At 47.5% G+C, this 13504-nt stretch overlaps 1 protein-coding gene across 1 annotated transcript in view; it reads left to right on the forward strand.

Moving 5' to 3' along the window:
• Positions 1–13504, forward strand: part of mrc2 (mannose receptor, C-type 2) — a 401368-nt gene that overhangs the window by 97301 nt on the left and 290563 nt on the right. The window contains exon 2 of the mRNA XM_085966616.1: positions 5786–6169. Within this exon, the coding sequence (XP_085822742.1) occupies positions 5786–6169 (384 nt within the window). The remainder of the gene's footprint in view (positions 1–5785; positions 6170–13504) is intronic.

Below are 13504 nucleotides of genomic sequence, written 5' to 3' on the forward strand. Positions count from 1 at the left end.
TACCGTGGGTGGTTCTGCTGCACAGGACAGGAAGAAAAAGTGTGGGAGAGCTATAGTAATAGGGGATTCTATTTTAAGGGGAATAGATAGGCGTTTCTGCGGCCGCAAACGAGACTCCAGGATGGTATGTTGCCTCCCTGGTGCAAGGGTCAAGGATGTCTCGGAGCGGCTGCAGAGCATTCTGGAGGGGGAGGGGGAGCAGCCAGTTGTCGTGGTGCATAAAGGTACCAATGATATAGGTAAAAACCGGGACGAGGTCCTAAAAGCTGAATATAGGGAGTTAGGAGGTAAATTAAAAAATAGGACCTCAAAGGTAGTAATCTCAGGATTGCTACCAGTGCCACGTACTAGTCAGAGTAGAAATAGAAGAATATTTCAGATGAATACGTGTCTAGAGGAATGGTGCAAGGGGGAGGGATTCAAATTCCTGGGACATTGGAACCGGTTCTGGGGGAGGTCGGACCAGTACAAACTGGACGGTTTGCACCTGGGCAGGACTGGGACCAATGTCCTAGGGGGAGTGTTTGCTAGTGCTGTTGGGGAGGGTTTAAACTAAAATGGCAGGGGGTTGGGAACCTGTGCAGGGAGACAGAGGAATGGGAAACAAGGATAAAAGCAAAAGACAGGAAGGGGAAAAGCAAAAGTGGCAGGCAGAGAAGTCAAGGGTTTAAATCAAACATGGTCACATAAATAATAGTTCTAAAAGATCTAAGAGTGTTAAAAAAACAAGCCTGAAGGCTTTGGGCTAAAAATTGAGTAGCGTCCCAACTGGGGCGCTAACTTCGCCGGGGCGCTAAAAGTAGCATCCCCGCGCCAGAAATTGAGCAGTTGCGCCCCAAGAGGGAAGCGGGGCGCTACTGGAAGCGCCCCGCATCCCTCTTGGGGCGCTGTGAGTCAATATTGCGGCGTTATGTGCCGCAGCGCCACACGCTGCGGCACGTCGCGCCAAGGTATTGCAGGCCTTCCTCCCCTTCTTAAAGGGGAGGGGCCTTGTGCAGCGCGACCTGGTGCCCAGCTGGGCCCCCGGGGATCGGGAGTGCAGGCAAAAGAGCCCGGCACTCAAGAGAAGTGCCGGGCTCTTGGAACGCAGACAGCACTCCACGGGGGGGGGGGGAGGCGTTTCAGGAGGTCTGGGACGGGAGCGCAGGCAGGTGCTGGCAGGCGGCCAGCAACAAAAATGGCCACCCTGCACCTCGCCTTTAAATTGCGCCGCCCCGGCCGCAGGTACGCCCCCCCGACCCCGTTGGACATAGCGTCCGGCGGTAAGTCAGGGGGCGCCTCCGAAGATTGTGGCTGGGCGTGAGCGAGGCGCTGCGCACGCCAATGACGTCATCGCCAGCGGCGCAGTGCCACAGGGTGCGACCGGTTAGCGCCACCACTAACCTCCCGCTGAATTTTGCAGGAGGCGTGGGCAGTGCCGCGCCCGGGCGCTAGTTGCATTGCGTCCCGTTAAGGCACTAACGGGAGGCGCAACCAACTGAATTTTTCCCCCTTTGTGCCTTAATGCGAGGAGCATTCGTAATAAGGTGGATGAATTAGCTGCGCAAATAGATGTAAATGGATATGATATGATTGGGATTACGGAAACATGGCTCCAGGGTGGCCAAGGCTGGGAAATCAACATCCAGGGGTATTCAATATTCAGGAAAGAAAGGCAAAAAGGAAAAGGAAGTGGAGTAGCATTGCTGGTTAAAGAGGAGATTAACACAATAGTAAGGAAGGATATTAGCTCTGATGATGTGAAATCTGTATGGGTAGAGCTGAGAAATACCAAGGGGCAGAAAATGTTAGTGGGTGTTGTATACAGACCCCCAAACAGTAATGCCGAGGTTGGGGATGGCATTAAACGGGAAATTAGAGACGCGTGCAATAAGGGCACAGCAGTTATCATGGGTGACTTTAATCTACATATAGATTGGGCTAATCAAATTAGTAACAATACTGCGGAGGAGGAATTCCTGGAGTGTATACGGGATGGTTTCCTGGACCAATATGTTGAGGAACCAACTAGAGATCAGGCCATCTTAGACTGGGTATTATGTAATGAGAAAGGATTAATTAGCAATCTTGTTGTGCGAGGCCCCTTGGGGCAGAGCGATCATAATATGATAGAATTCTTCATTAAAATGGAGAGTGAAGTAGTTGACTCAGAGACTAGTGTCCTGAATTTAAATAAAGGAAACTACGATGGTATGAAGTGCGAGTTGGGTAGGATGGATTGGGGAATGTTACTTAAAGGGTTGACGATGGATAGGCAATGGCAAACATTTAAAGATCGCATGGATAAACTACAGAATTAGTTCATCCCTGTTTGGCATAAAAATAAAACAAAAAAGGTGACTCAACCGTGGCTAACAAGGGAAATTAGGGATAGCATAAGATCCAAGGAGAGGACATATAAATTGGCCAGAAAAAGCAGTAAATCTGAGGATTGGGAGCAGTATAGGATTCAGCAAAGGAGGTCAAAGGGATTAACTAAGAGGGGGAAAATAGCGTATGAGAGTAAGCTTGCAGGGAACATAAAAACTGACTGTAAAAGCTTCTATAGATATGTGAAGAGAAAAAGATTGGTAAAGTCAAGCGTAGGTCCCTTGCAGTCAGAATCAGGGGAATTTATAATGGGGAACAAAGACATGGCAGACCAATTAAATACATACTTTGGTTTTGTCTTCACAAAGGAGGATACAAATAACCTCCCAGAGATGTCGGTGAACATAGGGTCTAATGAGAGGGAGGAACTGAATGAAATCAGTATTTGTAGGGAAATGGTGTTAGGGAAATTGACGGGATTGAAGGCCGATAAATCCCCAGGGCCTGATAATCTACATCCTAGGGTACTTAAGGAAGTGGCCCTAGAAATAGTAGATGCATTGCTGGTCATCTCCCAAAATTCTATAGATTCTGGAACAGTTCCCATGGATTGGAGGGTAGCTAATGTTACCCCACTATTCAAAAAAGGTGGTAGAAAGAAAACGGGGAATTATAAACCGGTAAGCCTGACATCGGTAGTGGAGAAAATGCTAGAGTCCATTATAAAAGATGTAATAGCAGAGCACTTGGAAAACAGTGACAGGATCGGACAAAGTCAACATGGATTTACAAAAGGTAAATCGTGCTTGACTAATCTACTGGAATTTTTTCAGGATGTAACTGGTAGAATAGATAAGGGAGAACCAGTGGATGTGGTGTATTTGGACTTTCAGAAGGCTTTCGATAAGGTCCCGCATAAGAGATTAGCATGTAAAGTTAAGGCACATGGGATTGGGGGCAAGGTACTGACTTGGATAGAGAACTGTCTGGCAGACAGGAAGCAACCAGTTGGAATAAATGGGTGGCAGGCAGTGACTAGTGGGGTACCGCAGGGATCAGTCCTAGGATCCCAGCTATTCACAATATATATTAATGATCTAGACGAGGGAACTAGATGTAATATCTCCAAGTTTGCAGATGAGACAAAGCTGGGTGGGCGTGTGTGCTGTGAGGCAGATGCCGAGAAACTCCAGTGTGATTTGGACAGGTTGGGTGATTGGGCAGATGTATGGCAGATGCAGTATAATGTGTATAAATGCGAGGTTATCCACTTTGGTGGCAAAAACAGGAAGGCAGATTATTATCTGAATGGCAATAGATTGGGAGAAGCGGAAGTGCAATGAGACCTGAGTGTCCTTGTGCACCAGTCGCTGAAGGTAAGCATGCAGGTGCAGCAGGCGGTTAAGAAGGCAAATGGTATGTTGGCCTTCATAGCGAGAGGATTCGAGTAAAGGAACAAGAATGTTGTACAGGGCCTTCGTGAGACCACACCTTGAGTATTGTGTGCAGTTTTGGTCGCCTTATCTGAGGAAGGATGTCCTTGCCATGGAGGGAGTGCAGCGAAGATTCACCAGACTGATACCTGGGATGGCAGGAATGACATATGAGGAGAGATTGGGTCGATTGGGCTTATACTCACTGGAGTTTAGAAGAATAAGAAGGGATCTCTTTGAAACTTATAAAATTCTAACAGGACTAGACAGACTAGATGCAGGAAGGCTGTTCCCAATGGCGGGGGAGTCCAGAACCAGGGGTCACAGTCTAAAGATAAGGGGTAAGCCATTTAGGACTGAGATGAGGAGGAATTTCTTCACCCAGAGAGTGGTGAACCTGTGGAATTCTCTACCACAGAAGGCAGTTGAGGCCAATTCATTAAATATATTCAAGAAGGAGTTAGATATATTTCGTAAGGCTAAAGGGATCAAGGGATATGGGGAGAAGGCAGGGACAGGGTACTGAATTTGGATGATCAGGCATGATCTCATTGAATGGCGGAGCAGGCTCGAGGGGCCGAATGGCCTACTCCTGCTCCTATCTTCTATGTTTCTATGTCCACAGTTAAATGATTTTAAGTCCTATGTTCGACAGTTGTGTGGAGTTTTTTTGCTGGGTGGGGACCGAAGAGCGAGAATGGGAATCCCGTGGGACTCAATTTTGAGATGGGGATTGCAGGAGAGTTTGTCCGAGTCTAGCGGAGCGGCAATTAATTTAATGTTCAGTTTGGCTAGATTCGTGATTGTGCAAAGAAGGAATGCTCTGTTTTTTAAGGGGAGGAGAATCAATCTATAAGAGCATTTTAAATATAAGCTAAAAGATCATTATAAGGCTCTGTGGGTATTTTATTCAGAAAGGAATTTAAAGATAGTATTTTACAATCAATTTTTAAAGTACAATCGATTAATATATGTTACAGGAGAGAAATTAAACTTCAGGTTTTGATGTTAAAATGTGGTGGAGGAATGGCTGTGCAGAGCGTCGGAATTGATTTGTATCATACAATGAAATGATCACGATGTTGTAAATGTTCCTAATGTTCAATAAAGTATATTAAAAGAAAAGTGGGTAGCACACTCGCCTCTGAGTCAGAAGGTTGTGGGTTCAAGTCTCACTCCAGGGACTTGAGCACATAAAGCCTTTCTTTTCTTTTTCTGACAAAGTCAGTCGAGTAAATTCGGGGGTGTTGGCGGCTGTAAAACGGGACGCCGAGCCGATCCCTTCAGATTCCTACCGGGGGTGGGAGCATTATTCCCTGTAATTTTATTTTGGATGCGCGGCCCCTTTAAGGTGCTGCGCGGCCCATTCAAACTTCTGCGTCGAGACACTGGCAAGCGGCCTGCGCAGGAGCTTCAGACAGCCGCGGCCGCGCAGCTAAACGGGAACATCGAGTGGGAGTTAGGTTAACATTACCCCCCCCCCCCCCCCCCCAGAGATCTACACCGCCTTCTGCTCGTACAATTCTTCATCGGATTCTGAGGGGGAATTGCAGTCAGGAATCAGTCCCCACCCACGAGTAATGTCTTTCATTTATTTCCCCCCACCCAGCCCGTGGTGAGGAGGAACCCAGGATGGCTCAGGTCGCCAGTACAACGCCAACCTGTATCTGACTGCTAGACCCATCCCCCTGTTGATTCCCACTGCACCATGCCACTGTATCCCACCCTTCGATGCAGTACGTACACTGCCCTGGGCTGTGTGGATAAGGAATGTGAAATACATACTCTCCCCTGGGCTGTGCTCCAATTAAAAATTCAGTATAGCAATGCAGTATCTACACACCCCTGAGCAATACATGTCTTGGCTACGTGTGACTAATGGTGCAGTTTATACATGTCGCTGGGCTCTGGGTGTATGAAGGTACACTCGATGTACCATTCCCACAGTTTTATATTGCTGCGATCTGGTTTGATATTGTCGAACATTGATTCCTCGTGTGAGCTCTTGTACTTTGTTTTAATTATATATTTCTGATTTGCAGATGCCAGTATATTTCTGATATACAGTGAGAAGGCAGAGGGATGCCTGGAGAGCAGGGGCACCAGCGTCGGACTGGCTCGATCCTGTAACGAAAGCTTCGACCAGCAGCAGTGGAAATGGGTGTCCAGACTGCGACTCTTCAACCTCGGATCCAAGCAGTGCCTGAGCATCCAGAGGAGCAACGACACTGCGCCCACACTGGGTATGACGGAGTGTGACCAGGAGTCCGCCCAGATGCGATGGCATTGTAACAGTCTGGGCAGTCAGCTCAGCAGCTTCCTGAGCCAGAAGCCTGAAGCCAGCACCCCAGAGCTTGACACGGCCCGAACTAACGTGTGGAGGATTTACAACACTGACGAGGATCTGTGCGCTCGACCTTATCACGGTAAGATTTGATATCAGTGCAGCCCGAAGTTCTTGTCTAGTTAAGGATCTCCTTTACGTTCAGCAGTATTCTCACTAAATTGGGAAGTTTTTAGGGCCGGCTGAAGTCCAGGAGAGCCTCATTCACCAACACCTCACCTGAGCATCTACCATATTAACCACTGAAAGAAGAAGGACTTTCATTTACATAGCGCCTTTCACGATCTCAGGGTGTCCCAAAGCACTTTAGTCAATGCAGTATTTTTGAAGTGTAGTCACTGTTGTAATGTAGGAAAACACAGCAGCCAATTTGGCCAAATGTTGGTCAGGACACCGTGAAACTGCCCCCTGCACTTCGAAATAGTGCCACGGGATGTTTTACATCCACCTGAGAGGGCAGACGGGGCCTCAGTTTAATGTCTCATCGGAATAATGACACCTCCGACAGTGCCGCGCTCCCTCAGCACTGCACTGGAGTGTCAGCCTAGATTATGTGCTCGAGTCTCTGGAGTGGGACTTGAACCCACAACCTTCTGACTCAGAGGTAACTGGTTTGCAATTTTCACGGTAAAGGGGAGAGAGTTGCAAATGAATCCCAAAATACAATAAAAATCAGACATCAATAAACTAGTGGCCCATCTATAAATGGTAGAATCATGGGATGCGTTCCCCAAAACACTGACAATTCTCCCGGTATGTTTTTTTTAAATTTGTTCTCAAGATGTGGCCGTTGCTGGTAAGACCGGCATTTATTGCCTGTCGCTCGTTGCCCTGAGAAGGTGGTGGTGGGCCATCTTCTTGGGAAAAAAAGAGGCTTTCATTTATATAGCGCCTTCACGACTTCTTTCTTTCTTTCTTTCTTTCTTTCTTTCTCCTGGCGTGACATCGCAGTGTTGCTCACACCTTTTCTTTCAATAGACAGCAGTGCATCTTTTAAGAGTTCACCCCCAGTCTCCGCACACTCACTAAGGTTCTACTACTCTCAAAAAGGATCGTGCAGGAGTGAGCCTGCAGAAACAGCTGGCAGTGTCTGGGGGAGGGTGGGGAGCGGAATGGCCTGGTGGAGCCACTGACAATGTGAGAAAACGGAACCAACATGTAGGGGTCGATTTTCCTGGAGACGTCAGGCGGGTTTTCAGGCGTGTGGGGGGGGGGGAAATCGCAAAAACAGGGGGTCGCGACCCCCCCCCCCCCCGCCCGCCTGATTCTCCACCCCGTCCGACTTTCACCCCGGCGTTTCAATCCGACCCGACTCAGTCCCACCCGCAGCAGGCGGGACTGGTCGTCGGGAGCCTAATCACCAATAATTGCCATTTTAAGGGGCCCTTGCTATTTTCAGCCTTTTCCCACGCTAAACATGCCTGGTGGGAACCCCGCTGATGAAACCTGGCGTGAACAATATCGGCTTGCTTACTATCAGCTGCAGGTCAATCAGGAAAGAAGAGATTTAATCAGACAACATTTGTAGGTTGCAGGACCTTGTTGTTTCAGGCTTGGGGCAACTTGTTCCAGGCTTAGGCACAGCTGTGGAAAGTTGGAGCCTCACACACTTCTCCAATGTGAGCTCCTGGGAAGCACCTCTCGACACCCTCACTCAGCGCTTCCTCAACGGAGGCATCTACCAGAAGTATGGGAGGCCTTTTTTCCCTTCCCTTCATGCCATTAGAGGATCTCCAGCAGCAGAGGCGTCAGCAGCAGAACCAGGAACAGCAGCATCAGCAGCAGGAGCGCCAGGCTGCTGCTCACTCACCTGAAGCTGTACAGGCCAGAAGGGGCCAACGCTTGGATGTGGCTTGAGAGCACCTTGCTGCGCATCAGGGGGCCATGGGGACCCGTATCTGCACTGGCAGTCCTACTCAGAAGGACTTCCATGAAGGTCTGGTTTCTCTGTTCAATAGATGCCCATCGCTCCTCAAGAGATGTCATTCTATTATGAGCACTCACCATGTTTTCCATACCCTGGCGACTTATCTCCTCCATGGAGGGTGCCAACCTTTCCATGGTGATGCGTTCATGCGCCAATGACTACGCAAAGGCTCAGCTCATCTTCGCTATGGACTCCTCCATTCGCTCCACACTCGCAGCGACCCTGGAGACAAAACCTGCCAGAGACTCCTGCATCTGTGCATGGAGATCCATCACCTCTTCTCTTGCGGATGGACCCAGAGGCAGAGGGTTGACATGCAGCTGAGCTGAGCTGGCAGAGTCCTGCGCCCTCCGACGAAGACTCTCCACTGCTGTCCCTGTCTCCACAATCTGCTGATGCTCACTTGTGAGCTGTGAAACACCAGGTGACAACCCTACTCTATGTCCCGAAGGTCCCCCCGAGGTGTGAGTGTCTGCGCTGGTGCTGGGTGCGCTTACTTCTGCTGACGCTGTGCCCTCAGAGGTTGGAGCTTTCTCTGAGGAGTCTGGCTGCACAGCCTCTTCCTCCTCCACAGTGGGGATGGGGGCTCTGGATAGTACTGTGGGGGGGTAAAGGAAGGAGTTAGAGATGTAATGCCAAGGTTCTTCTGGTGACTCTCAGCGAGTTGACATCTGCTGACACCTGCATCCATGCAGCCTTGGCCTCAGTGGGAGGCCTCTTCCTCCCTGACCTAGGGAAGAGGACCTCCCTGTGGGCCCTAACCCCATCCAATAATGCCTGCAGTGAAGCCTCGTCGAATTTGGAGGCAGCTCGGGGTCTGGCACTGGCCACAGCTGCTGCAGGCTCCTCTGCCATCCTGTATGGATTGTTTGGAAGCCTTCAGAGGATGCAGTGCTTGCTTTGGACCTTGAAAGTACCACGAATAATGACATCATACTGTGGGGCTTTCTGACTGGAAATAGTCAATTAGCAAGGGTTCCCACACGCTGGAAATGAATTGGCCAATTGTGGGAAAATTGCATCGATGTGGCAGATCCATTTAGATTCGTGTGGGAACCCCGACATTCGGGGAACCCGACAATTCCCCGCACCTGCAGGAAAATCGACCCCGTAGAGTGGGAGAGCTGAAGACATCCAAGTTAATGCGAGCAGGTTAATCCAGCTCCCTGATGGTGGAAGATTGCTGGATCCTTTGGACCCATAGCCTCTCCCCACCACCATTGGTATTGGGGCACCCTGTTGAGAAAGTGAATTTGATGGAGAGGAAGGTGGACAGCAGTTCAGGTTAACCACGAGTCATTGAGGTGGTTTGAGTGTCGAAACTGGTCCTAATAGTTAGCACGCCTCGTTTCAATAAGCAGGTCATACAAGGGTCAAAACATTACCGAAGAAAATGGGTCAGGATGAATTATATTTGACGGAATTCCTTCAGTTTTTACCTGATTTACTTTCAGGAATTAAGGAGGAAGATACAAAATTCTCGGAGGGACTGTGACACCCGACCCCTCCTTCCCTGCCAGACCCACTCATTACATGAAACGGTGCTTAATTATGTAACCTCAATTGTGTCTCCAATCTGAATAGTTTTGAGAGGTTTTCTACCCACAGACCCTGCGTGTTGACCTGGCCCTGTGATGCCCGAGAATACAAATAGTCTTTGTCCAATGTCACGTGAAACTGGTTCTATCTTCACCCCCACATCAACCAAAAGAAAGAAAGAAAGACTTGCATTTCTATAGCACCTTTCACGACCACCAGATGTCTCAAAGCGCTTTACAGCCAATAAAGTACTTTTGAAGTGGAGTCACTGTTGTAATGTGGGAAATGTGGCAGGCAATTTGCACACAGCAAGGTCCCACAAACAGCAATGTGATGATGACCAGATAATCTGTTTTTGTTATGTTGATTGAGGGATAAATATTGGCCAGGACACCGGGGAGAACTCCCCTGCTCTTCTTCAAAATAGTGCCTTGGGATCTTTTACGTTCACCTGAGAGAGCAGACGGGGCCTCGGTTTAACGTCTCATCTGAAAGATAGCACCTCCGACAGTGCAGCACTCCCTCAGCACTGCACTGGAGTGTCAGCCTAGCTTTATGTGCTCAAGTCTCTGGGGTAGGACTATTCACAATATATATTAATGATCTGGACGAGGGAACTAGATGTAATATCTCCAAGTTTGCAGACGACACAAAGCTGGGTGGGCGTGTGTGCTGTGAGGAGGATGCCGAGAAACTCCAGTATGATTTGGACAGGTTGGGTGATTGGGCAAAAGCATGGCAGATGCAATATAACGTGGATAAATGCGAGGTTATCCACTTTGGTGTTAAAAACAGGAGGGCAGATTATTATCTGAATGGCAATAGATTGGGAGAAGGGGAAGTGCAAAGAGACCTGGGCGTCCTTGTGCACCAGTCGCTGAAAGTAAGCATGCAGATGCAGCAGGCGTAGCGAGAGGGTTTGAGTACAGGAACAAGGATGTCTTGCTGCAGTTGTACAGGGCCTTGGTGAGACCACATCTTCAGTATTGTGTGCAGTTTTGGTCGCCTTATCTGAGGAAGGATGTCCTTGCCATGGAAGGAGTGCAGTGAAGATTCACCAGGCTGATACCTGGGATGGCAGGAATGACGTATGAGGAGAGATTAGGTCGATTGGGCTTGTACTCGCTGGAGTTTAGAAGAATGAGAGGGGATCTCATCGAAACTTATAAAATTCTAACAGGACTAGACAGACTAGATGCTGGAAGGATGTTCCCGATGGTCGGGGAGTCCAGAACCAGGGGTCACAGTCTAAGGATAAGGGGTAAGCCATTTAGGACAGAGATGAGGAGGAATTTCTTCACCCAGAGAGTGGTGAACCTGTGGAATTCTCTACCAAAGAAGGCAGTAGAGGCCAATTCATTAAATATATTCAAGAAGGAGTTGGATATATTTCTTAAGGCTAAAGGGATCAAGGGATATGGAGAGCAGGCAGGAACAGGGTACTGAATTTGGATGATCAGCCATGATCTCATTGAATGGCGGAGCAGGCTCGAGGGGCCGAATGGCCTACTCCTGCTCCTATCTTCTATGTTTCTATGAACCCACAACCTTCTGACTCAGAGACGAGTGTGCTACCCACTGAGCCACAGCTGAACCAAAGGGAAGAAACTCAGCTGGTGTTGGATTCTCCCTGTTCGATGGATTACATCCTGAGTGAATTAGTGGCAATAGCCAGTCTCAAGGTTCAGCTCCAGTCAACTGCGGTTGATTCGGGCCATTTCCTCCTGGGAATCCATCATTCTATATATAAATCATCCAAACCCTTTCATTAAGTTACAACCTTATAATTTCCTGATTTTTAACTTTTTTTTAACGTGTGATTTCAGTATTTTTTTGTCGGATTGTTATAACTGAAGCTCCAACGATGAATGACTCAGTATTGTTTGTGGGGTCCTGTTTGCAGTCTCAGCCTTGGTGATTTTCCAGCAATGTTTTTCTTATGACGTTTATCTCAACTGAGGAAATGTCCAGAAAATCTTCCACCATCATTCGACCTGGGAATCTGTTCTAAGGTTTCCTGGGCGATACACGGCACAGACGTGTGTCAGACACCTGTAGTAGTTATAAACACAAACTAATTAAGTCCTTGATCATCACAAGTGATTCAGTGACTGTGTGGTCTTTGTTCTAGTCCAGTTTCTTCTCTAGTGACTGGATAACGCTTCAAAGAATTATAGGATTTTACAGCACAGAAGGAGGCCATTTAACCAATCGCGCTTGTGCTGACTCTCTGAAAGATCCTAAAGGCATTTCAAATGTTTATCCACTTCCCTTTTGAAAGTTTTATAGATTCTACTTCCATGCCCTAATGCACCTCTGCCTAAAAACAAATCCTAATCTTTTCCTTTGCTGTTTTCATGGTAGTTACTGACGCACCGACCAGGGCAACTAGTTTTGACCACCTCTATCAGCTCTTCTCTTAACCTTACTTGTTCTAACCTTCATTGCCTTTGTTACCTCTAGACTTGACTATTCCAAGGCACTCCTGGCCGGCCTCTCACGTTCTACCCTCCGTAAACTTGAGGTCATCCAAAACTCAGCTGCCCGTGTCCTAACTCGCACCAAGTCCCATTCACCCATCACCCCTGTGCTCACTGACCTACATTGGCAACCCCTCGATTTTAAAATTCTCATTCTTATTTTCAAATCCCTCCTTGCCCCTCCCTATCTCCTCCAGCCCCACAACTCCCCCGCCCCCCTCCCACCGCCCCATCGATATACCTGCGCTCCTCTAATTCTGGCCTCTTGAACATCCCCAATTTTAATCGCTCAACCATTGAAAGCCGTGCCTTCAGCTGCCTGGGCGCTAAGCTCTAGAATTCCCTCCCTAAACCTCTCCGCCTCTCTACCTCTCTTTCCTCCTTTAAGACGCTTCTTAAAACCTACCTCTTTGACCAAGCTTTTGGTCATCTACCGTAATTTCTCCTTATGGCTCAGTGTCAAATTTTTTGTCTTATAATACTTCTGCGAAGCACCTTGGGACGTTTTACTATGTTAAAGGTGCTATATAAATACAAGTTGTTACACTACTTCTTTAATTTTGTACTTTCTACCTCTATTAATAAAATCTAAGATCCCATATCCATTTTTTTTTACAGCTTCAAGTTGTCTTCCCATTTCTGAAGGTTTGTGTGTCTGAATCCTAAGTGTTTCTGCTCCTCTACTTTTAAAGCTTCATTATTTCACACATATATATCCTTTCCTTATTCTTCCTCGCAAAATGCATCACTTCACATTTCTCCTCATCAAATGTTATCTGACATTCATCTGTCCAAACTAATGTTTCGGGTCGATGACCTTTCGTCTGTTCTGATGACAGGTCTTTGATCTGAAACGTTAACTCTGTTTCTCTCTCCACAGATGCTGCCTGACCTGCTGAGTATTTCCAGCATTTTCTGTTTCTATTTCAGATTTCCAGCATCCGCAGTATTTTGCTTTTGCTCAAGCCACTAACCTGTCTGTGTGCTCCTAAAGTTGCTTATAGTCGTTTTTTCTCCTTATCCGCAAATTATGACATTGTGCCTCTATATCCAGGTCCAGAGCAATGGTCCCAACACGAACCCCTAGGGGACACCATTGTTTATATTGCTCAAGTAGAATTTTTTTTAGTAATCACTAACTTCCAGTTTTCTGTCCTTTAACCAACTTCCTATCCATACTACCAAACTCGCTTTAATCCCGCGTGCTTTAATTTTATCAACAAGCCTCCTTATCAAACACCTTTTGAAAATCCATGTATACAACATCCATTGCATTTCTTTTATCAATGCAGTCCGTCTCTCATAGAATCTTACGGCACAGAAGGAGGTCATTCAGCCCATTGTGCCTCTTTGAAAGAGCGATCCAATTAGTCCCACTCCCCGGCTCTTTCCCTATTGACCTTTAATTTTTTTCCTTTACAAGAATTTATCCAATTCCCTTTTGAAAGTTAGTATTGAATCTGCTTCCACT

Source organism: Somniosus microcephalus, chromosome 24 (genome assembly GCF_052327205.1).
Source record: "Somniosus microcephalus isolate GS21.2 chromosome 24, FLI_Smic_1.0, whole genome shotgun sequence".
Taxonomy (NCBI): Eukaryota; Metazoa; Chordata; class Chondrichthyes; order Squaliformes; family Somniosidae; genus Somniosus; species Somniosus microcephalus.